Source organism: Anguilla rostrata, chromosome 6 (assembly GCF_018555375.3).
Source record: "Anguilla rostrata isolate EN2019 chromosome 6, ASM1855537v3, whole genome shotgun sequence".
Taxonomy (NCBI): Eukaryota; Metazoa; Chordata; class Actinopteri; order Anguilliformes; family Anguillidae; genus Anguilla; species Anguilla rostrata.
In genome coordinates this window covers 51572302-51597291 of record NC_057938.1, presented here as the reverse complement: position 1 = coordinate 51597291, position 24990 = coordinate 51572302, and the positions used below count along the sequence as shown (strand labels likewise).

Here is a 24990-nt window from a genome sequence, read left to right as displayed (position 1 = left end):
AACAAAACCAAAAAAAGACTAAATGTCTATTTGAAGCATTAAAAAAATGAAATAAATTATCTTTCCATTTGTTTGTATGGCCTTTACTGAGAGGATTCACTGTTGTTTCTTGATGAAGACAAAAATGTGGTTTAAGTACAGGTTGCCAGCTTCAATATTTGCACTGGCCAATGTGGCATCCACTCTCAGAAATAAAGGCACACAGTAGTACAAATTCTGTACAAGTACAAAACTGTACCTCTAAAGGTACCACTGACGAGCGAGTGTACCTTTCTAGGTAATGAATGGTACCTTTTTTCTGGTAAAGGTACAGTTCTGTACCTGCAAGGGGTACTGCCACAGTGACAAGCGATTGTACCCTTCGGTACTGAATCAAGCCTGGTCTTGAAAATCCCCAGAGTTTCTTTTAATTGTTTATTTAAAAAAAAAAAAGTCTGGTGGTCGTCCTCAGATGTGCGCTGTCTCTCTCTCTCTCTCTCTGGTGGGAAGATCTGGCCAGGTCATTATGCAGGAAAGCTTCATTTTAAGCAAGGGGGAGTCGGCCATTGTTTCTAAAACAATTCCTGTTGTGTTTGGGTCCTCTCTCTCGGGCATCATGTCATTACGCTCAAAACTCGTTGATTAATTTAATTTGTGCATCACTTCTCTCCAGTGTCTGTAGTCTCTCTGGGGTTTCGATTCACCCGAAAAAATAACTGTGCAGTCTGGAATCTGGAACATATGAGGTTAATTCATTAAAAAAAAAATTAAAATAAACAACAACAATGAAAAAAAAAAGGTTTTAAACATCTTTTTTTCTCATATTGAAACGTCCAGAATTTTAAATATGAAAAAAAAAGAAAAGAAAGCCCAGACGATCGCTTAATTCTTTATCTTTCAAATACTTCTATTCAAAAGCTATTCTGTGTTGCTGCAAGTAAAGGGACATACATGCTTATTTATAAGAATTCCTTTATTGGAACATGTGCAGGCAGTTCAGCCACAAAAGCTTTAAATAGGATATTTTCTGTCCCTATAGTTGCTTTTCCCTTTTAAGTGCCGAGCCAAAAAAGTAAGTTTACAACTCCTGGCACAATGGTCCTCTTCACTTTAAGGCAGCAGAGACCCGCGTGACCTACGAAAGTTAATTAGGAGGTTAACAAAGAACAAGTTGGAGCAAAATACCTCGCCTCTCCTCCAGCCAAAGATGTCATCCATTAATTAGGAAAATCTTTAAGGTGGCCTTATTGAATTTACAGAAAAGCCCGCGGTTGGCGGGCGACAGGTTTTGATCAGGCCTTCCCCCCGACAATGGCCCCTGCTAAGAGGCGGGGATCGGAGGAGGGACGTATGGGTTTTGGGAGCTCCGTACAGTCTAATGGAGTCCCCCCCCCCCCCCCGGCCGATTGTGACAGGACGGGATTCTCAGGGTATAGGGGCATACCTTCCCCATGATGTCATGTGCCAAGGCGACCTGGGGAGGGGGTGGCGGGGCGGGGGGGGGCTGAGGCACACCGGGCTAAAAACTACAGGAGCCATTCAAAGTTAACATCTCTCCATCTGGGCCCAAATCCTACCCTACCAAGCCCCCCCCCCCCCCCTGTTCCTTTCTTCTGCGGAGGAGAGCCTTTCCAAAAAAAAAAAAAAACGCAGGCCCCCGTTTACAAACCAGACCTCCTTCAAAAACTGTAACTTTGCCTTTGTGCCCTCCCCACCCTCAGAGCTCGCCTCTGCTTAAGGGAAAAAGGGTTGGGATTGGTGGAAAAAAAAAAACATTTTTTTTCTGTGCCTTTCTTAAGATGGAGGTTTCTAGAAGTTATTTGCATTTTTTTGTCGTTTTTGTTTATCTTTCTTTCTTTCTTTCTTTCTTTCTTTCTCAAATGTTGACGTTGTTTTGAATGTTGTTGGTTTTTTTTCGTTCCAGAGTGTCTTGGTGAAAATAATTTGCTGATGCGAAAGTTTCGTTCATTCTGCCACCATGAAGACAGAAATTTGAATTTAATCAAAGAGTGGGTAGAGGGGGGCAACAGGATAGCACGAGTGTGGTATTATTCAGGTGTACAGATGACAGGCCTCCTGTACGCCAAGCTAATCACTTTCAAGACGGCACGTACGCTTGTTTTGCCATAAGATTTGTACTTCTTTCCCCTCTTTTTTTGGGTTAAATATGCTTGATTCATTCTTCATAAGTACAAAAGACTCGGAAAGGCGAAGGTGCAAATCATGCGATATGATTATTAATTGAGCGCCAAACTCGCTTCCCCTTCAGGTCTGTCCGTCACGAAAAAAAAAAAAAAAAACAGTTGATCACGTGCTCGGGCGTTTGAGCAATGGCTAACCTTCCGCAGAATGATGTTCTGATTGTCTAATGTCTGGTTGCCGCGACGACACGCAACATCTACCCTCCAGGTTTCTGTTGATTGAAAACAGTTTTGCTTTCTTTTTTTTTTCCCAGTACCTGCAGTGCCACAAGAATTTCCCCTCTCTCTCTGTGCCCAACACGTTTTAAGGCCCACTGTATCCTCCCACAGTGTAGGGTGTGTTTGGCTTGTAATAATTGCACCGCGTGTCAGCAACTGCTGCCGTTCATAACAAACATATTTTTTAATTCACTTCTGTGACACCCCTCCCCCCCCCCCTCAGAAAACCCCCTCTGCAGACTCTGGATGTTTAGCGTGCAGTAATAAAGTCAAGTACAAACTGCGTCACCGAAAAGCTGAATCAGAGCCAAGACACCAAGACACTGCGCATAATTAATGGCCACAGGTGTAATTATCACTAATACCAGCTTTCCGCGTGAAATTAACGACCATCCAAAGTTATGCCACTGCATCACATCACATGAAAGTGCTTTGTGCTCATAAAACTGCAGATTTTCTTCCCCTCATTTTAACTCTGGTTGGAAGTGATTTCCCCTGGAAAACATATTATGTCTGCATCTGTTTATAAAGTCCTGTAAAACGCATTCTTTAATTGTTGTTTGTTGCATTTTGATTCTTCTCGCACTCAATTCTGCCTTGCCGAAGCTAAACGACCGATAATAATCACATATTCATTTTGCATTCGATTTTATTGTTGGGTATTTAACACCTGGCACTGAACTGAAGAGTGGGGATAGTCTTCTGCTACTTTAGTTACTTCTATTGATATATTTTTCTTGATACTTCTTTCATCAGCAAAAGTTGACCAAGATAAAGTTTCTCCATTGTGCTTGATACCAAATTCCAAACAGGACTGAATCAAATAACTGCCATACCCCCAGCTCAAATGTTTTGTAAAACGGATATATTAGCTTTGTTCCCAACGTCAAGCCAGTCCAAGGTCAGCACTAACCTCTCTAACTGCTGGTGTACAAGCTTCAGAAACTAAAAAAAAATAAAAAAATAACTAAAAAGTTTTTTAAAAAAGTGTTTAAAACAGTTTGCGACTAAATACGTAGTTCAGGATACATTTCAGATCAGGATGGAGGATGAATTTGCAAGCTTCTTTTCTTTCTTTATTTCTTTCATTCTTTTTTTATAAATTCCCAAATGTCAAAATGTTACGAGAGCCATCTTCTAAATTAATTAACTACTGTATTACTTCTTCCGGACCGTACCACGTTCATCATCGCATAGGGGTTCTGCATCATGTAGGGCCGCAGGCCTGTGTCTATTTTTCTCCTTGACACGGAGAGTCTCCCCCTGTCCCAGCGGCCGGTTAGAAGCTGCCCGTCCCCCCCTCCCCCCTCCCCTCACACATTCAAGCGGCAGACCTTTTGCTTTCACGCTCCCCCCCCCCCCCCATGCATCGCAGTTCACGGAACATTCGGGCGACTGGGGCCGACCTAAACCTCCTCTTCAGCGGCCTAATCTGAGGGGTGGATCTATGTGTTTTGTTGCTTGTCAAAAACAATCACTCCCTCTGGCCATTACATTTACCTCACGTCCTACTTTAATTGGTGTAACACACTGAGAAATGAAAGGGGGAGCGTCCCACAAAGGGGGCCGGGTGAATGAGCCCCGACTCACACAAAACTGCTCTTCAAAAAGTTCAGAGCTGCCCCACTAACAAGGAGGTACGGGGGGCTCTCTTTAAAAAAAAAAAAAAAAGGGGGACGCTACGCTAAAGGCAGACTTTGGCGTGGCCAACAAAGCTAAAAAAAAAAAAAAAAAACTAAAACTCAGTGTTTTGGGGCGTGAGTGTTGTATCAGGGTTTCGGCCCTTCGCAAACAAACTCGGAAACAACTGGGCGCGGAGAGAGAGAGAGAGAGGGAGAGGAAGAGAGAGAGAGAGGGGGGAGTAGGAAGAGAGAGAGAAAGAGAGAGAGGGAGACAGAGAGAGAGAGAGCGAGAGAGAGAGAGAGAGAAAGAGAGAGACAGAGAGAGAGAGAGGGAGGGAGGGAAAGAGAGAGACAGAGAGAGAGAGAGTGGGGAGTAGGAAGAGAGAGAGAAAGAGAGAGAGGGAGACAGAGAGAGAGAGCAGAGAGAGAGAGAGACGGGGGGGAGAAGAGAGAGAGAGAGAGAGAGGAACAGAGAGCGAGAGGGAGACAGAGAGAGAGAGAGAGAGAGAGAGAGACAGAGAGAGAGAGAGAGGGAGGGAGGGAAAGAGGGAGACAGAGAGAGAGAGGGGAAGAAGAAGAGAGGGTGGCGGAGAGAGAAAGAGTATAACTGCAAAAACATCCCCGAGTTCAGAAATGGCTAAAATACCTGTGCATTAATTTAACTTTCATTTGCACCCCTGCTCCCTCTTCCACAATGGAAAGAAGCAGCTTTCATAATCTGAAGTAGCCCCCCCCCCCTCCTTTTGAGGTGGCGGATGAATGGTTTCTGCTGAAACGACATGCCTCTGACCGGATAGCACTAAGAGAGGGATGAGCACCCCAAACTCTGTCCACCGCCTCCACCCCCCACCCCTCTCCGAACATCTCAAATATTTTTATTTGTCCTGAACTAAAGGGAGAGCTCTTCAATTGCGTGGCTCTGTGTCACAATATTGCAGGGAGGGGGAGGTGGTGGGGGGCGGGGGGATTTGGGGGGGGTGGGGGACAACAACTTTATTTCCCAGCGAAACACCCCAGCCCTGTCCCGCACGCTCTCTCACCCCTGTCCCGTTCGGGCGCCGGGGGCCTGTCAGCGAAGGTTTATGTTCAGTTCAGTAGAGCTGAAAGAAGTCAGCTTCGTGTCCTGTTATGAAACAAGACGTCTCTGGCCCTGTATTCCGGAGGGGCCGACGGACGGGACACCCCTGACAAGCTCCCCCGTATCCCCGCCATGTCGTCCCCGGCGGCGGCCGGCCGTGATGAAGTCAAAGACTCCTTTGTGTTGTTTTCCGCGAGCTGCCCGTTTGGTAATTATCCCGTCTGTGTTCGTAGACCCAGCTCCCCGCAGCCCCGCAGCGTGCGGCAACCCACAGCATCCCACCAACCAAGGGTGACTTCTTACCCAAGCGCTGAAATGTGTGACTGTTATTTGGACACAGTAATTTGTAAGAACTAATTTGTGATTTATTTGTTTATTATTGCCATCATTATTATTATTGTTTTTGGCATTAACGGAATTCTTGACTTTACTCTCCAACCAAATAGGGTTATATCCAAGCACCATACATTTGTGATTTATTTGTTTATTATTGCCATCATTATTATTGTTTTTGGGATTAACGGAATTCTTGACTTTGCTCTCCAACCAAACAGGGTGATATCCATGCACCATACACTGATGGGACACAGAAGTCTCATGTATTGGTTCACATACCTCAGTAATTAGTGAAGTGAATAATTCAGAGATTTGAGGTACTTTTTTGTTTTTGCTTATAAACATAATTGTTTGCAATCACAAACAACAAAGAAAAGTGTGATATTTTTAAGTGAGATCTAGCCTATTAATGTGTGTTGGTAAGTTATTTTAAATATACATTGAGTGCATAACAAAGCACCCACCACCCAACCATCCACACACACGCACACACACACAGACACACACACACACACACACACACACATAGACATACACACTCATTCGCAGAAAAAGTGACAGTTTATTTTCCACCACTTGCTTCCACCGTTTTTTTTTGTTTGTTTTTTTTTTTTTGTTTGTTTGTTTTTTTACTTATTTGGAAAATTTTAAGTTTAAAATTTTTTTCAAAGAACAAAAATACAAGCAATCAGCTAAAAGCCATTAATTTGTACGCAGTTAGTTGGTTAAAGAAAAAAAAAGTATGCGGGAGCATCCACTTTAAATGAATGCGTCTTCGTTTCTTCTTTCAAATACGCCTTTATTATCCGCCCCCCCTCCGCCCCCCTTGCTTGATGAGTTTCTCTTGCACAAATCAGTTCTTAGATGCAGAATAGCAGCTCCCTTGATCCTCATCAATTGTCATCGGGAGTTTGGGCCACTTTGACCGCCAGTTAAGGGGGAAGTCAGGGCTAATCCCCAGAAGGAATCACGGGCAAAGAAAGGCAACAATAACCAAGTCAAGCGTAAAAAAATGAAAGAGAAATCTCTATTATAGCTCACTACATTTCCCAGCGATGTACCGAAAATCGGCTAGTTTGTCATTCGAGTCAGACGCGCGGAGAAGAATATGGGGTCGCGCTGGGTTGGTAGACTCACACGACGTAGAGAGCAATATTTCGGTGAAAAGGCCCCGCATTTGCGAAATCCCTTCTCACATCCCGACATAACCATTAAATACAGACTGACTTTAGTTTGTATAGAAAGCGAAAAACAAGAAAAGAGGCACAGTTCTCCCATAAAAGAATGAGGTTTTGGGGGATTAGGGCTGGCCCGATAGACGAAGAATAACTTTCTGCATAACTTTACAGCTATTTTTCTCCCCTCCGTCTATGAGCCAAGTCTACGCTATGCTAAACCAGAAAGGTTTAAGTTAACCCCTTGAGGATCGTCCTGAAGAGGGGAAGCCTTTTAGATAGCCCCCTATTCAGTCCAACACTTGCGAGAAATGCACTGGGGTTTCAGAAGGACTTTTTGAACGCTCAAAAGGGTTTTAAGAACATAATAAAAAGTAGTTTTATCACAAATTTAAAGGGATTAAAAAAATAATTGTTGTTTGTTTTACTGTCTGTTTAAATTCAAATGATAGACCCTCCACTAGGACCTGGCTTAATAAATATGTCAAATAAATATGTCACCAACAAAGGTATGAGTTGTATTTCTTATTTGTAATGCACTCAAGTGTCACTAGTAATTGAATAATATAAATGTATAGAGTAGAAATGATGAAATAACTAAGAAATCACATGTTGTTGTTTTTCTGATTCCTGTTAATAGTGCATTTTTTATCATTGTACACTGCATATTGCTTTTAAAAGCTGTGGACACACGTTGGAGTGACATTTGTGAACACATTATTTGTACAGAGAGGAAAAAGTTAATTCATTTGTTTTTTCTTTTTTAACAAATGGAAACCACACAAATGTGTTTGTGGTCAGGTTCTTTTTGACCACAGCGTCTGAAGGAAAACAGCAACATAACGAGGATCTGTGGCTATTTTAGTCATATCGTTTTTACTTCTTCTAAATTTTACATACTGTCATGTAAAACATATTTTAAATAAAAATAATGTATGCGTAGTCAAAGCCTTTTAGCCTTTCACCAATAGAGTATATAGCTCTCGGTCAAAGACCTTCTTCTTTCAATCATCTAAGTTAATCAATTTGAGAATCAAGGTCTGCCTTTAAGGGAATTAGGTAAGCATATATTTCTCGGCTGTCATTTTATTAATATAATCACTCCTTTCGAACATTTTTGAATTATTATGCCCGGCCCCGGAATGATATTATAGCGGGAGAGTCTTTGCTTCATCACCTTGCTAAAGGGTACTTGAAACGATGGAGACACTCTGCCGTCCTAATTAGTGATTTTTGTCCTCTTGTTACTGGGCACGGCATCTCATGCAAATGAGCTCTTCGCCGCTTCCACCATTACCATTTGCCACAAAATTAAATGACAGTTATCTTTAATGATATGCTGATCTTCTCTTAACCTAGCCATATTCCATCTTGATTACACCAATCAATAAACCACTGTAGCCACACTCATCACCAACATCCATTCTACTGTGCAAGGGCCAAAGTTTTATCCAGATGATTATGACCATTTATATATATATATATATATATATATATATAAATATATATATATATCAGATCGATATTCATTTCAAGCTAAAGCAAGCTCTTTAATGCACAAGGAATTATAATGAAAGAAATGCACATTATATTTATATTGACTGCATATTGGTTTTATTATAAGTACTGTTCCATAACATGTGAAAATACATTTTCTATATTCAGAAATATGATTGAATTTGTGGATTTAAATTGTGATCATACATTTTTCTACATGTAGCTATCGTTTTGTTGATTTATTAAATATCACTATATAAAAAATATATATATATATCGGCACAATCCCATTGACATATTTTCAAACATATGTGACATATGTTTTAATACTCCCATGAACTCATAAGTCCAGGGGCCTGTGAGATTTTTTAAAAAGTGGATATTGTGGAAAAAGAAAGAGCAGAAAAACGGGCTTTGAGTATGGAGTGATCACAGAAGAGGCAGGTGGAGGCCAGAATATCCAAGCCTACTTGTGTACGCGAGCCAGTGAGCATGCATCAGAATAGCCCTAAAGTAATGCATTTGTGTCCCTCTCCCTTTCATTAAGCTTGATGACTACGGAATTGCTGCGGACTGTAAGTTATCAAGAGCCACTAATTTCGCATTAAAGACCATTGACTGCAACGGGTTGATTCAAGGGTTTTTGACAATTAGCACAATCAGAATTTGAGCCCAGATCATTTACCTTGACTCTGTAATTATTTTACTCACGCACACATTTGAAAATTGCATGGTGTCAACCAGCAGTAAATATGAGAGGGAACTGACACGGAATAGTCCAGAGACCACCGTCTATCGCACTTAAAAAACGCATTCTTCACCATTTCGGCACAATAATTATTGAGTGCTTCATACAGAGTGCAGCGCCTGACCATATGCTGTAATTTCTTCTCTTCAGATGTTTTCAACCAGACTAGAAAATGTCACAAGTCATATCTTCAGATATAAGGCTAAGCCAGACCACATAGTGCAACAGAAGTGTTTTTTTTTTTTGGCATTTAGCTGTTAACTTCAACAGCAGACTCCTTTCTGTTAGTCAACTGTTAAATGTCTACCTCTGTTTTTATATTAATATTACATTTTTAAAAGCCTTTTGGCTGTCTATGCAAAAATAGTTGACTAACGAATAATTTAGGTTCAAAATGTCAATTGCTGTTTTGAAAGCACACTTTGGATTTAAACATCATAGGAATAAAAATTTTTCCTGTTGCATTTGAAAGAATGTGATGAAATACTGGAAAAACTAAGGTGCTCTGCTCAGAGAATGGCTCAACTGAGAGCACACCGTGAGATGTATACAATGGCTTGGTCTAAAGACCAAATCCACAACTGAATACGAAATGATATGTTATCTTTAAGGTACATTCAACAAAGATGAGTTTCAGTGCAGTCGCCAGACCCACATATGAGCACCGATCTAAATAAACATGAAAACATCCATCATCTAAAGAAGTAAACAAAAAATGATACAATTTCAGATACAACATAGCTTTTGGACTGAATTTTTGTTCCTGTTATGGTCTTGAATAACATTGAGTGCTGTTGAAAAAATAAACAAAAACAAAAACAAAAAAAACCTTCGTACAACCTGATGACACCATAGGAACTGTACCCAATATCACCGAGCAGGCTCTGAGCCATGGGAACTGTGGCGGCCGAGAGCAAGTCACTTTGAATGTTACAACCGCGAGCGCTGAAAGGACTCATTCAGAGGCGTAACACCCTGCTCCGTGTTGACCTCGAACGTTGATATAGCCGGAGACAATGCAATAATGGCGGCAGATCCAGGACAGCTGAGATGTGCCCAGTGACGACCAGAGAGGCTTCTGTGTAAAAAGCTTTGCATCAGTGCGCGTGAATAGACTGTTCAACTCTTCATCGCCAGAGGATGGGGATAAGGGGGATTCTGTGACACTAATGTATTGACTTCCAGAGCTGGGATTTATTTAACCAAATTGTATATAATCCCATTTTCGTGTAACAGTAACGTAAAAAAAGCCAGATACTGAAAAATGAACTTTAAATAAATAAATAAATAAATAAATAAATACTCCCCACTGTTGTGTAATTAGACTTTGCAGTTTATGTTTGCAGGTTGTTATAAAAGGTGTTGTCACCATTGCAGCAAAATTTGACCCATTACAGAACTTCACAAAATAATGTATTCCTGTTTTATCATCCCATTTTATTATAATATGCATTTTTGTTTTTAAAAACAGTGATAATGCGAAGTATACAGTAGAAGCAAGTATAAACAGCTCAAGTGTCTGATGATACAGCTGCAGTTAGGTTCCCTTGTTTGCGGTAAGCTTGCATCGTTTGTAGCATCAAGAAAAATTGGTTACTAAAACAAAGATTATTCATATCTCAATTTGAATAAAGTACATATTACAATACGTCTTGGCAAAAAAAGTTATGTGAAGTTATTATATAAAAACTAATGTGCTCGCGCGTAGTTTTGTTTTATTGCTAACTTGCCGATACAACAAGCATGCTACAATTGCCCAGCTAAAATAATCCATCCATTTCATGTTTTAGCTATGTTTGAAATTGATATACCTTTACTAAATATTGTATACTTGTCTTTAAATATTATCTGAGTTAGAAGGTAATACTGTTTCAGCTTGTATCTTCGCTGGTGTCAGCGACTGGCAAAAAAAAAAAACTGAAAATACACATCTCTCGAGATCTCACATGTCATGTGACAGGAGGAAAAACAGGAAGTGTTGCTGTGCGGACTGACAAAGGGGCTGCGGAGTAGCCGCTATTCTTCAGGAAACATGATTTCCAACGGCATTCTGACTTGTTTCATTACTTTGCTGCTTTATAACAAGATTCGGGCATCTGATTTACCGATCAACGCCGCAGTTTCCGAGTCGAGCGAAGGCGATGTCTCTATTAGAAATTCATCTTTAAGCCCTGTGTTGTCTATGTCGCCTTCGCTCCCCTGGAGTTCTCATTTCTCTCTCAATTTGCTGTCCGCGTTTCCAGAGGATCTTGAAGTCAGCGACTATTGCCGTGAACTCCTTAAGATCTTTGCTCTGCGATATGTATGGTATGTGAATTGTCTCGTTTCTTCCGCCCGCCCTGTCAAGATTTGCCAGAACTGTTACCTCGAGTATAGTGACCTGCAGGAAATATACAAGAACATATCATCAGACCAGGTAAAGCATTTTAAGTTCAACTGATGTCCAATTAGTGAGCTCCTTTGGGTGGTTGAATAATTTTTTTTGGTAGAGATGGTAGAGCCTTGGCTAGCTAGCCATTGCATTAGATCTCTTGGGCTACATTTGACTTGTCACTGCTGCTTGGCGTCGTCAGTCGTGTCCTGTGACTGACACGTAAACGAGTTATGGAAAACAGAACTTGTAAATCTTGATCAGTTTCAGGATCGCAGGCCACTTATCTGTAACGCATCAAATTAATTTAAGTATCTAATTAAATTCATAACACTCCATGGTATTTTTTGATCATGTGTTTTTTATCATGTGTTTTTTTTTATTTTATTATTATTATTTTTTTACTGCGCGTTTGTCTGCTTACGCAGCAAATAGTTTATTCATTGTGGATTTTAATATAGCGAATTAACCTCTGGGCTTATTAAAAAAATAAAATAAAAAAACAAGGATGTTGAAAGCATATTTAAAAGACAAACATTTATAATTTACATACATAAACAATTTACATTTGTCATTACAAGCTGTGTCCCTGCTCGGTCCAAGTAGCAGATAACGATACGGATATGAACGTGTTTATATTGTCCTGAAAATAACTGCTGTTTTTAGGTGGGTCCTTCAAACGTCAGCTGCAGAGATAGCCTTCTGCGCTCCGACAGGCTGATGCTGGTGTTCGTGCTTTTCGACAACCTACAGGAGATATGGAAGCAGTCGGACTGCAACCGTGAGTAACTATTAAAAGAACAGCGCGAGTGCAAATCTGGCGAAGGCGAACGCCCAAGAGAGGCCAGCTTGCTGTTGTCCTTAATGCAGCTCGGAACGCGAGAAACTGAAAATCTGAAAATCAGATTTACGTGCGTTTCCAAAAATGATCCGAGTCCTCTGGTGTAAAAACCAATCATTGTGCCGCAAACAATGAAAAAGAATGAAGACCACATGATCGTTTACTGCCCTTCAAAAGTAAATAGGGTATTTCTCCTGAGGTTTCCTTACTTAGTTGTCCCTTGCTGGTATGTGGTACAGTTGTACAACTTGTGTAACACCAGTTCCTCTTTCCCTGCTCTGTAGACTGCCTTGCCCCTGACCTCCACAGCTTAACCAATGACACCCTGTACTACATGGCAGTGCTGAACCAGTCGCTCAGCTGCTTTGAGAAACACCAGCAGGTCAGTAACCCTGGAGCCCGACGTCTGTTGTCAGTCTTTGAGTGGCGTCAAAGTGAAGTCCATGTCGATGCACTGAAACCAAACCGGCTTTCTTTGCTTTTTAAAAAAAAAAAAAAAATCACATTCAAATGGACCTTTGAGTTAATTCATTAGCATCTTTTTAAAAGCCTCGTCATGAATAATGCAAATAAAAAGAATAGTTACTGTTCTCTGGGTGATACTGCTTTAGTTCTGCACTATGAGATGATGAACTTGTGTGTATCGTACACTGTGTGTGTATGTTTGGTGTGTGTGTGTGTGTTTATTCATGTTTCCTACCCTCTCTCTCTCTTTTCCTTTTAGCAAGGCAATCATTCTGAGCTTTGCAAGGAGTGCAAAACGATCTACAAGCGCTTAAACGACCTTTACAGCGCGATGGACTCGAACAATACCCTGTGCATTGATATTGAGGATGCAGTGAGTATTCACGCCTTCTCACTAGTGTGTGTGTGTGTGTGTGTGTGTGTGTGTGTGTGTGTTCAGACACGCAGACCCTGACATGGTTTTATCTTCTCAGCAATATCCTGCAAGTGTCACCGTGACAACATTAAATCACGTGCAAGAAATGTTTTGCAGGATTGTTCAAATTCTGAAATTATAACTTTTTTAAATGCCCTGTTGGCAAGACAATTGATTCCCCCCCCCTTCTTTCCAAACCCCAGAATGCTAAATTACTCAAAAATATTTGAGCAGGAGCTTCTTGTTATTATGATGAAAATATAAACACAGCAGCAGTGGCCAGCGATTTGAACGCATGAAAACAGCACCCCCTAGGGGCCACTGCAAGTCATCCCGTAGTCATGTGCTATCTTTTCACTGTCCGCTTTCAGGAAGCTCAGGATGTCAACAGTGGAAACCACAATTACAGTTTTTTCTTTTCTTCCACTCTGTTGCGGATTGCTAAATTAATTACATTAATTGGATGAGCAGTGAAATCACCTGCGGCTCTTGGTTTAGGTGTATTTCATACTTTTTATAAAGGTTTATAATGTCCTGAAACAGTTAAAATCATTCAGGGCCTCCAAGAGGACAGTTGCCTGCATTTAGGCTAAAGGGTGTTATTATTCTATTGTAGTCTTTGTACATAAACACCTTCACCTGTTAGACTTCCATGTGGAAAGGGTTCAGATGATGGTTCTAATGGCAACTTGTCAACACGCACCCACCCGCGTGACTACTCAGTGGCAATGGGAAATGTCCATTGGAACTGGGCCTGGTCGTAAACTTATCACCCCCTCCGTATTGACGTAGCCTTTCGGATGCGAGCCGTCTGGGCCTGCCAGTGATATAGCGCCTTATTGTTTCAGTTTTCCCAGAATGCTCTCTGACCATCAGCTGCCGGCGTTTTGTATTTTAAGCGGGGGTGGGTGGGGGGTTTGCTTTTAAGGGTCGGGGTTATGATGGGGAGAGAATGGCGAATGTGGTGGTGGTGGGGGGTTGGGCATGGGGGGGGCTCCTCCTGCCCGTTCGGTGGGTACCGCAGACGTAGCTTCCCGGGTGGAGAAGCCCCCGCCCCCCCCCCCCCCCCACCTTTTTTTTTGTTCTTTCATTAGCTCTTGTGTGTTTGGGGGACTCTTTCAGATGAACATGACCCGCAGATTGTGGAGCAAGAATTTCAATTGTTCCTCAACCCGGGAAGAGACGGTCCCTGTCATCGCCGTGTCCAGCTTCATGCTCTTCCTGCCCATCATCTTCTACTTGAGCAGCTTCCTTCACTCGGAACAAAAGAAACGCAAGCTCATTCACCGTGAGTAACTGGCTTAATGCGCCCCATTGTCCCCCGGCATTCTTTTTTTTTTTTTAACTGGCAAGTTTTGGCTGGGATGCCACAGGTTGTTTATTGGGGGGGGTGCTCTAAGTTCTCTTGTCAGTTAATGGGGATTTTCTGTGGCTGGAGACTGTCATTAGTCATGTGCCAGATCCTGGAAAACTTAATAACTTGTGGGTGTGTGTGTGTGTGTGTGTGTGTGTGTGTGTGTGTGTGTGTGTGGGTGTGATGAACCCTAACATCCGTCCTGTCATTCTTATGAGTCATTTTGCACGCAATGGAGGATTTCCCAAGCAATACTTCTCTTATTGCGGGCCAACATCGGCCATTGAACTGCGAAGGGGGGGGCGGGGGGGAATTATAACAGGAAAACAACGAGGAGGTTAAGTGAAGGCTCTGTACAAATGAGATATTTTCAGGGGAAAGAAATCTGAATACACTTCCAGTCAAACACGTTAACATTGCTTGAGAGGGAAGATCGACCAGAGTTAACGCATGAGCTTGTCCATGTGCAAACCTTAGCAAGAATGAAAGAGGAATTGCAAAACATTTTGAAAGACCTCCTTTTTTTTTTCTTCTTCCCTTTCTTTTTTAAATACCCTAGCCAAGCGGGCTAAATCGAGCAACAGCATGGCGAACATCCAGGAGAAGTACAGCTGAGTGACGGGATGCTGGCGGTGGAGGACGTGGAGGCAAGGCGGCGCCCCGCCCCTGAATCCGCCCCTGAACCCTCCCCCGAATCCCGCCCCTGAATCCCGCCCCTGAATCACAGTGTGTTTGCGAAGGTCCTCAAATGCTGGGAAAGACAGCTTTCATTTTGCCATGGCGGGGGGGGGGGGGGGGGGGTGGACTATGATCAGGGCATTGGTTGCAATGTTATAGTTTCACAATGACTTCCCCCAGGGCCCAAGAAATCAAAGCTTTTACTCTGATTGGACTATACAGTGTGATGCTGGCCATCAGGAGTTGAGTTGCCAAATGGTGTTATTTTGTCAGGTTTCATTGTAAAATAAAATACAAAAGATAAATTTACAAAAAGGCAGAGCACGTTTGAAATGAGCAAATGGGAAATCACAGTTTCTTAATCTTTACAAAATGTTTATTATGAGATCACTGTAGTTTTTTTTTTTTTTGGTTTGTTTTTTGTCTGTTTGTTTGTTGCTGGTTTTTTTTTTTTTTTTTTTTTTGTTTGCTGAAGTTAACACTGTCGTCTGCCCGCGGTGGTTTTGCCGCCGGTCCTGTTCAGCGGCTAATTACCTGCAACCGAGGGCCTGTCCTCTCCCTTTTGTTTTCCTGAAACATTTTCCGCCGCGGTTTCAAAGCGGCGGCCGGGTGTTTGAGGGCCCCCCGGGGGAAAATGGACGCCGGCGACGCTGCGGCGGAGCGAGCACTTTGCTGTCCATTAACGGGAGGACATGCAGCTCCCACTCTCTGCCAGGAGAGCCGGCTGACCATTTGGACTGTGCAGAAATGGCGTGCATCGTGGCTTTTTTTTTTCTTCTTCTTTTCCTCCCCCTTGCTGTTTCCGGAGCGATATATTAACCATGTGGGATAAAAGCACCGAATCGCGTGTGCGCGAACTCCATTATAAAAGCCTTCTTGAACATCTTTTCCACTGCACACTTTTTTTTTTATTTAGAGAGAAACGTAACATCCCCACAGAATGTGCTTTTGGCTTGCGGCGCACGTTTCGTTTAACCAGTTAACCATTAATAATACATGAACCAGAGTTACTAACGTTTTCCTCCCCACTACATGGCAAGCAATGGAAAAGTCCCTTTTGAAAATCTTTATTGTAGCATATTTTTTTCTTGACACCGAGCATAGATTTGTCAGGTCCTGTGCGTAATTAGTGACCTGTTGAGTGAAACCGAACCGAAAGGAGGAGGTTCCTTTGGGGCGGGGGGGTGGGGGGGCTATGTCAAAAACTACAGATGAAAGCCAAGATGTCCCCACCACATACAAACCACCAATTTTTCTGCTCGGTTCATTTTTCTCTGTGATTTCTGAGTGTGTTGAGGTAATCCGAGCTATCGGCTGGGAAAAAAAGCAGCTTTTCGACAGGGCATTGTGTTCCTCCATTTACTCTGTTGAAAGGCTCTGGCTGGTAAGAGTGAGGGAAGCCTGCGTCACTGTCTCGCAGTGGGTCCGGTTCAAGGCTTACGAGATGCGGTGTGGAATTGCTCAGTTGTGGAGAGAAGTCTTCAGTGCCTGTCGCAACCAATCAAAATTGAGTCCTGGAGAAAAAAAAAAAAGTGTTGTGATTTAAAAAAAAAATTTCAATATACTTTTGTTTTGACAATTACTTTTCACCTGATATTTACTGTTCCAGCACTTTCTGTATCTTGAAATTATTTGCCATTGAACAGAAATCTATGAATGCAAGCTGTTTAAAAAAGGAGGATGAGCTTGAATGATGGAGCCAATATTTGTGTTCACAGACACTGGTTTTTAATTTGGTGTATAAAGCATGAGTTTTTTCCCACAAGGAACGATTGCCAGTTTCCTGTTATTGCTGTTGGATATTGTGTGAATTTTATTGGAGGATTAATACTATAATGTGTTCATAATTGTGTAATGTATTTGACATGGCTTTAACTAAGACTTGAATGAAATGCTGACACATGGGTACCACCCTGATGCTGGAACAGATTGATTTGAAGAAGGTGTCAATGGTGATCAAAAACAATTAATAAATGTGTTGCGTTGCAGCTTGTGTTTTTCCTTCATTTTACAATGGACAATTTTCCTGTTATTTTCCAGTCAAGGAGAGCTGTGTCTGTTATTTTGAACTGCAATGACCTCCATTTCGGTGTCTTCTATGCCACAGTTTGGTTCTCTCTCTCCTAGGCTTTGGTGACTGGTGCCCACATGGTGTTTGACTTTCGGTGTCAGTCCCACCAGGCTCGCACACGCGCACTTCATACGTGTATATTTCGTTGGTTATTGAGGTTGTTTGAACCTGCAGTGCGACTCTTTTAATGCAACTTTAGTGCAAAGTATTTTTGTGTTTGTGTTCCTTTTTTTTCAGCTGATATGTTAACAGCATTCATGAATGTGAATGCAAATCTGAGGACATGGTAAGTACCGTGCTTCTGCACAGTATGGATTTTTTATATTTCATTTACAAAAAAAGACGTTCTAAAATGTAAATCCCTTTAAACTCCTTTTTTAACCTTGTTTGCTGTTTTGTGCACTTCTGTTTGGAAGTGGGGGATGTTTTCCAGTTAAGGTTCTTTGGCTTTTTGCTGGATTGCAACAAAACCGGTTTCTCCTTCATTAGCAGTTAATCTAAATGTGGGATAAAGTTACTCGGCTGACTAATCATAATAACACATCGGTTTAAACTCCCTTGGCTTTTTGGTCTCCGGAGTTGCAGCCATTGCCTATTACACTGCGTGTAATAGCATTAGCCCCTGATATGCTGAATCATATGATTGCGAACGCGAGCTTTTGAAAACAATCTTTCATTCATGCTGACACGACCTGCCTGCTTAGCGGAGCTCAAGAATGACAGCTTTGATTCTGTAATCTGTGGCTTTCTGGGCACACTGGAGGTAATCGGGGCTGAAAGTCATTACACCGACCTGGTGGTCGCGCGCGTTACACGTGAGGGCGAAACCGATGTAGAAACTGAAATGGCTTCGGTACGCGCGATCATGGGCTCTTCCCCATCTGCAGAAACGCTAGTAGAGATTTAAGTTTAAATCACTTTTTTTTTTTTTTTTTTAAACCTGCGGATTTTTTAGCCAGTTATCCTTAAGGATGACCTGCAAGTCGCGAGGAAACATTGGGGACACTTCTGCGCGTAAGGACACATAGTTAGCCTCTGCGCGTTTGTTGCAATGGGTCACTTTACGTAAGTTGGTAGGCAGTGTAAACCAACTTTAGTTTAGCTTTTCACTGGAGATGAATTTTAGAATTTTAACCTTTCCAAAGGGTCACTCTACTTGTGGGAAAAGTCTAAAAAGTGATGGATAGCACACAGTTAAACAACATTAATACAAGAGTAATCCCGTTTCCACTGACATATATGAATTCCCTCTTTTAACCTCTCTGAGCACGATAGTCATATTAGTATACAACCACCCCCCCCCCCACCCCCCAAGATGGGGATGTACAGTAAATAAAACATAAAACTCCAGGCAAAAGCAGTCCACACTTTCCTCCCTTTTCACTTTTTAGAATCAAATTGCCCCTTAAAAAAAAAAAAAATTTTTAGAACAGAACTGAAGTTTAATGACAACAGTCCCTGACATTTGAATGCTAATTGCTTGTTGTTTGGGACTGTTAGCTGCAGCAGTAGTTGCTAGGCTCACAAATAAAAGGGTGATGCAATCTAAATCAGCACTGAGCGCTAAGTTATTCATAAAGCCCTCGCTGGACAACGGCTCTGTTCCACAAATCTGTACCAAAAGAGCTTTTACTGTAGAATAATGCTGTGATGTGTCAATGTTTGTCACAGCTCTACATAATACAGTATGTCCTTATACCAGTAATTTTCAGACTTGTGTTAGTTGTTGAGGTGTTTGTGTGCGGAGACAATGTGTGAGTGGACTCATCTCATATTGCGGCTTTGACATCGTACTCGAGTTGACACATCAGTTACCTACCTTGAACTGTCATCCATTTGGCTGTCTAGATTTAAGTGACTTGGGTATATGGGTATTTTTATTGCTGGAAGGTCCATTAGATGTGTATCATATAGGAACTTGCAGAATGATCTGAGGAAAAACAGAAGTTGAACTGATTTTTAATCCCGAAGTTCCTATTGACTACATATTAGGCTACATATTGAACAAATTTATGAACGGTTATTCTCCAAATCATATCATACTCTGGTGTACTCAAAAACTGGATGCTTGGTGTAGGCTCAGGCTTTATCAACTGCAGAGGCGGGGGGGGACATTCTTTTATAGTCATAATGTCCATGGTTTGGGTCGATTCCATTTCAATGCAGTTAATTAATCGTAATTGAATTCGTTAAATGAAAAAGCCTATGATGTTGAATGAGGATTTTTCTATTCTTTAAAAAAATGTCAGTTCATTTCCTGAACCGACCGAGTTGAAATTAAATTGACTGGAACTGCGATAAGGGCTAGCTAGCCCTTTTCTATTAACTAATTATTTTTCCAAAAAAATATGGATTACTTGTAATTCCTGTGTGTACAAAAGGTAGATGGCTTCCTAAATATGCAGTAACTATTACTTAAGATAGATTAAGATAAATCTTTATAGAATCCCATGCGATCATTTGTCTACTGAATTTAACCCATCCTCGCTACTTAGGAGCAGTGGGCAGCCGCAGTGCAGCGCCCGGGGACCGACTCCAGTTCTGAGGCCAGTGCCTTGGTCAAGGGCAATGGCAGGAGCATGCTGAACCTGACAGGCATGTCTTTCGGTGCAGGAGGAAACCAGAATAACCACAGGAAACTCGTCCGAGCTCAGTGAGGACGTCCCGCCGGTCGGGACTCGAACAGAGAACCTCGTGCTCGAAAGGCAACGTCATGTTATGTTTTTGTGCAGCCGAACGATGCAATTATTTCCTTCTCAGTGACCAAAGGGCCAAACGTACACATCTATGACTGGCTGTATTCGGGCCCCTGGGGTGCTAGCTGAGTTGCCAAAGTGCACGTGACGCATCGCGGTTTTGGGAACCCGGGGTGAAGTCAGGACAGGTTGGTCACCTGCGTGGAAGAAGGCTCAGTAAGTCCCCCCTGCTGAATCAGATCCCCCTATGCAGAGAGTCCTCGGAAAGCTTAGCGCTCAGTGGACGTTTCCATGGTGCTTTCAGTGGCCTTCATCATTGTGAGCTCTTTCATATAGGTCATTAATGCACAAAGAAATGTATGTATAACCACCGAGAAAAAAAAGAAAAAAAAAAAAGAAAAAAGTTGATGGCAGGCTCACGTCCATTTTGTCTCTTCCTCTTAATGTTCTAGAACTGTTCGGTTGCCCAGGTGACCTACCTGAGCGAGAAGGCACGCGGCGAACACGTACAGAACATATTGTTTGAGTACATTTATTTTTAGATGTGCATTTGTGGGGGGGCGGGGGTGTCGGGGACAAAGGGGCATGCATAGTGCTGTATAGGTGATCTAATGCATGTCTTTTTTTTTTTTGAAGTGTTTCTCTTCTGCCGTCATGATATATTGCACTATTGCTTTTGTGAGGACATGCACTACTCAGCTTCTAAGTATTTAAACCTGCAGTCATTAGCCATTCTCCCCTAGCTGGCAATGCTCTGGTCATTATACGTTATGAAGTAGCCGATGTTTCCTTCTTTGCGCCAATATTAAGAAACTGTTAGTTAAAGCTTAAGTTGTTATGCAAACCCCCTTAAGCTGTCAATTAGTTAACTGGCTAAGGCAGCTAAGCTACCTCCGAACATTGCCGTAATGAATATGGTGCTTTGTTAAAGGGGGAAAACATATGCCTGGGATATATAATTAGAAGAAAGCCCCCCAAAGAGAGAGCATGTGCAGCTGAATAAAAGGGCTTATTATACCTGTAAGGGGTCAAAGTCTGTAGATCTCTAGCTTAAGGTATTATGATAGATTACAGAATCACTCTATTATGTTAGTCATTCAGTTTATAATCAGGCTCGGGCTGTGCGCAGCTCCTTGAAGGCCATTGAAAACAAGGCTCCCATTGGCTTCCCTCCAAAGGTCTCATGACAGGGTCAGCTGTTGATGACATCACTAACTGTCGGATCATATGTCAGAACCTTTGCGCGTCTGACTTCTGCCATTTCTGTTCCGGGGCCACTCAGGCCCCGGGCGGCCCGGGGACGCGGTTCCTCCGCGGATAATTGGAGACCCGCGGGGGGTCCATCTGACCCCACTCTTCGTCCACGCCCCTCCGCTCGCTCCAGACGAGGGCCCCCATCAGCTGGAGGAGACACTTTTAGAGCCTCCTGTTGGGACAGGAGAAACAGTCAGGGGGAGACACATGTGGGGAGCACTGTGCCAGGCCCATCTTTGAATGCGCATGCTAACCGCTTCTGTGTTGTATTGTGATGCCTAGATAGGTTCCTAGGCTGAAAATCTGTCCCTCAATATTGAATAAAAACTTTAATATTATTATTTTTATTTTTTTTAGAGAAGCCATGGTCATTTTGGTGTAGAAAGACTGCTAGGTTTGCCTGAATCTGTCAAAAATCTGTTAAAAATGTGAAATGCAGATTTTTTCACATCAGTAGGTCACAGCATGTGCAGCACACACACTTTTTATTAATACAAAGCTGCAGGTCAGTCACATGCATTTAAGTTGCAATCGGAAATAATGTCATATGACAGAACACTAGATGCTGGAATGTAATCAAAATCAATATTTTTCTGTCTGTATGAACTGATGACATTTTAATTTCAGTTCAACCACAAAAAACAACAACAAAAAAAAACAGCCTGTAAACTGTAAACACAGTCATTTCAGAGAACTGTTTTAAGAGTAAATGTACAACATTTGGTATTACTTTCTGGTATCTTATTGACAGTACTGATGGTAAAATGTGAATTATTGCGTAAAAGTCAGGTAGGTTTCAAATAAACTCTGACGCACTCACATTTAAAGCTGGATATTCGGTTTGTGCGCTCTCTTAAAAATAGTTACACATATCATTTCGCTTCCTTCATTTAAACTATATTCTTGCAATCCTGACAGGATTAAAAAGAAACCTCAATCTCGACAGCTCTGCAATGCAAGGAGTATTTTTGGAATTATGTACGTGACTTCCACATAATCTTTGGCTGCCATCTATAGGTGGCAGCGTGTAATTGCCATTTATTTTGTAATTAACAATTTGCCTAAACGTTTTTATTTTATTTTAAATGAATTATTTTAATTTTCATATAGAATAAGCTTAATTTTTCCTGCAAGACCAATAAATTGTAATTTTCGTTCAGGCCAGATCAGATGTAGAGAACACATCTGATGTGGAGTAAATGGTTTGCTGCTACAAAAGAACCAGGAATGGATTCTGCGTGGATTATTAAACCAATATATAATCGTATGAATTATTATGCGATAAAGTGTCCACCTTTTTTCAGTGTTCAGTTATTTTACCTAAATTTGATTCCAGCACATACCGAAAAAACAGACTTTTTTCCTATTGGAAGATCAATTTATTTGGTTGAATTTCATAGGATTTGGTTGTAATTTAGAAGCAGTTAAAATGTTTTCACTATCTGGTTAATCATACACAATATACATAGACTGACAATACCAGCAGGCCCAGTTTAATAACATATTTAAATTAAACACATGTCGGAAGTGACGTAATTGTCCTCGCTTAAACATAAGACCATCAGCTGACTTCTTTGTTGCCAGCGTGACAGTAAGAGCATGCGTAGTGTATATGAAGCAACATGGCGGCGGAAACCTGTATTGCGTTTCTGCTCGCAGAAGAATTGGACGCAGATGATAATGTTCCTTTCGTAGCCGATGCGCTGCGACACCTTCAAGAAGTGAGGTGTGCATGGTTATTTTTTTGCCCAAACTTAAACCCCTGAAATAGTATGCCAGTTATCAAAAGTTACATCTTACCCAAGGCTGATGTTGGTACCTAGCTAATGTGGCTAGCGGCTGCGTCCGTGTTGTTGTCGCTACCAACTGGTGCGAGCCATGCGTATGCACCGTAGTTATGCAGGCTAGCTAGGTCCCTCCATTGTTTTGTAGAACTTGTATATGTGGCTAAAATCAATAATTAGGTCGCCAGCTTTCAGGAGACACTGCCAAGAAAGCCATTGAAATGGCTTCCCATTTGCTGATGAATGAATTATACTTCATTCATCAGGAAGCTAAACAACTCCCCTGCCGTTCTTAGTTTAACTTGATTCTTTTTGTTTTAGGAATAAAGCCGAAAGGAACTACATAAATACTGTGGTGCCTAAATACAGTATTAGCGAGTTTCAGACCCACTTCCAGTTAACACCAACTCAGGTGGAGGTACGTAACAAACTCTCTGACTTTTAGGATTTATACTTGGCTGGGAAATGCATTTTAACCCAGGTATATGGACAGCAAAACATATGTACACCTCTGAAAAATAGTTTGGTTGGATTATAACAGCACAGATACTTGAGTGCAGTGTGTATGTTACCTGGAATACCTGTTGCTGCTATTCCAACTCATGCAGTATGTGTTTCAATGCGACTGCAGGAGCTGATTATGTCGCTGGAGCCGTTGAACTGGAACTTCATGAGGAGAAAATGGCCGCTGAGGAACATCGTTCTGTCCAGCCTCTGGACCCTGACCACCCTGGAGTCGTACCGAGACGTCGCGGAGAGGTTCCAGACGAGCAAGTCCGTCATCTGCGACCACCTGCACGAGTTCTGCGCGCTCATCGCGGAGCACTTCTCCGACAAGATCAGCTGGCCGAGGGGGCCGGAGGCCGAGGCGTCCGCGGCCGGGTTCTCGCTGGCGGGGTTGCCGGGCACGCTGTGCGCGGTGGGGTCCTGCCACATCCCCATCGACAAACCCCAGGGGGTCCCGGTGCCCGAGGCCTACCTCAACGGCAAGATGTTCTACTCCATCAACCTCATGGGCTTCTGCGACCACGCCGGGCGGTTCGTCCACGTCAGCGCCGAGCACCCGGGCGGGTGGCACAACTCCCAGGTCTTCGAGACGACGGAGGTGGGCAAGGCGCTGGAGGAGGACCCGCACGCACTTCTTCGGGGCCATCACCTGGTGGGCGACGCCACCTTCCCCCTCTCCGAGCACCTGCTCACGCCCTTCCCCGACTACGGCAACCTCGTCGTGAGGAAGGGGCGCTACAACTGGCGGGTGCTGTCGGCGCTCAAGGTGATCCAGAGCTCCTTCCGCGTGCTCCACTCCCGGTTCCGCCGGCTGAAGTCGCTCCAGATGCACTCCATCGCCAAGACCAGCGCCGCCGTGCGGGCGTGCTGCATCCTGCACAACGTGTGCCTGGAGAACAACAACCCCGTGCAGCTGGACGACACGGACTGCGACACCGTCTCCCAGGAGCCCTTTCACTCGCTGCCGAACGGGCATTCCGGAAGCTTGGGCGGCATATCCAAAAGACAGGACATAGCCGCCTCGCTCTCGAAAAAGAGACCCCAGGACATAATGTGATTTCGGCCATTTTGTTTTTTGTTTTGTTTTATCTCCCTTTAAATAAATTGCCCTTTCCCCGTGTCTCGCGTGTAATTCTGTAGGCTCCCAAACATTGGCCAACCTTCAACATGCAGAGTCAAACCACGGACAACACCCATTGACGGTACATTAGATCATAAAGCATTTGTATGTTCTATATCAGTGGTAACCAACCCTGTTCCTGGGGATCCGTCCTGTAGGTTTTCACTCCAACCCAAACAAAGCACACACTGCATTCAACAGCTAGAGATCTCATTGAGCTGCTAATTAGTAAGAATCAGGTGTGCCAAATTAAGGTTGAAATGAAAATGTACAGGTCTCCTGGTTGTACTCTCTCTGTATACTACAGAGAGTATATAATTATGCAGTGTTTTAGATCACTGGTGATGGCTATCATCAGTCGATTCAATTAAATGAAACGAAAGCTCTCTGGTCCCCTAATGTTCATTGTGCTGTACACGTGTGGCTACAATAAAGAGACCTAAAGGAATATTATTTTCATCCTCATACTCTAAAGGGTCACGGTCCTGTGTTTTGAGAGTATTGGCCCACTATAAAGTGTAAAAAAAGTTAACACTGAATTAATAGATTGCACTCCAGGTAAGTCGCTTGATTCATTTT

General features: G+C 42.6%; 2 protein-coding genes across 3 annotated transcripts; both read left to right on the top strand.

Annotated features, from left to right (window-relative positions):
• The first annotated feature begins 10805 nt into the window (after positions 1-10805).
• Positions 10806-16967, top strand: ostm1 (osteoclastogenesis associated transmembrane protein 1). Its single transcript, XM_064340430.1, has 6 exons — positions 10806-11271; positions 11893-12007; positions 12352-12449; positions 12792-12905; positions 14070-14235; positions 14861-16967. The coding sequence occupies exons 1-6, from the start codon at positions 10888-10890 to the stop codon at positions 14914-14916; spliced, it is 933 nt and encodes a 310-aa protein (XP_064196500.1). The 5' UTR covers positions 10806-10887; the 3' UTR covers positions 14917-16967.
• Positions 16968-17207: 240 nt separating this feature from the next.
• On the top strand, positions 17208-24411 carry si:ch73-257c13.2 (putative nuclease HARBI1). Of its 2 annotated transcripts, none has more exons than XM_064340429.1 (3): positions 17208-17336; positions 23106-23202; positions 23416-24411. In XM_064340429.1, exons 1-3 carry the CDS (start codon positions 17293-17295, stop codon positions 24346-24348), a joined length of 1074 nt encoding a protein of 357 aa, XP_064196499.1. In that variant the 5' UTR covers positions 17208-17292; the 3' UTR covers positions 24349-24411. The 2 variants fall into 2 exon arrangements, with proteins under 2 accessions (XP_064196499.1, XP_064196497.1); XM_064340427.1 differs by lacking the exon at positions 17208-17336 and adding an exon at positions 22568-22726.
• The last annotated feature ends 579 nt before the right edge of the window (positions 24412-24990 follow it).

Excerpts from the sequence above, each read along its gene's own strand:
- si:ch73-257c13.2 (XM_064340427.1), top strand. The coding sequence starts at position 22,623 with ATGGCGGCGGAAACCTGTATTGCGTTTCTGCTCGCAGAAGAATTGGAC. Across the intron at positions 22,727-23,105 it reads CGACACCTTCAAGAAGTGAG|GAATAAAGCCGAAAGGAACT; the intron begins GTGTGCATGGTT and ends TTTTTGTTTTAG. Across the intron at positions 23,203-23,415 it reads TAACACCAACTCAGGTGGAG|GAGCTGATTATGTCGCTGGA; the intron begins GTACGTAACAAA and ends ATGCGACTGCAG.
- ostm1 (XM_064340430.1), top strand. The coding sequence starts at position 10,888 with ATGATTTCCAACGGCATTCTGACTTGTTTCATTACTTTGCTGCTTTAT. Across the intron at positions 12,008-12,351 it reads GAAGCAGTCGGACTGCAACC|ACTGCCTTGCCCCTGACCTC; the intron begins GTGAGTAACTAT and ends CCTGCTCTGTAG. Across the intron at positions 12,450-12,791 it reads GCTTTGAGAAACACCAGCAG|CAAGGCAATCATTCTGAGCT; the intron begins GTCAGTAACCCT and ends TTTTCCTTTTAG.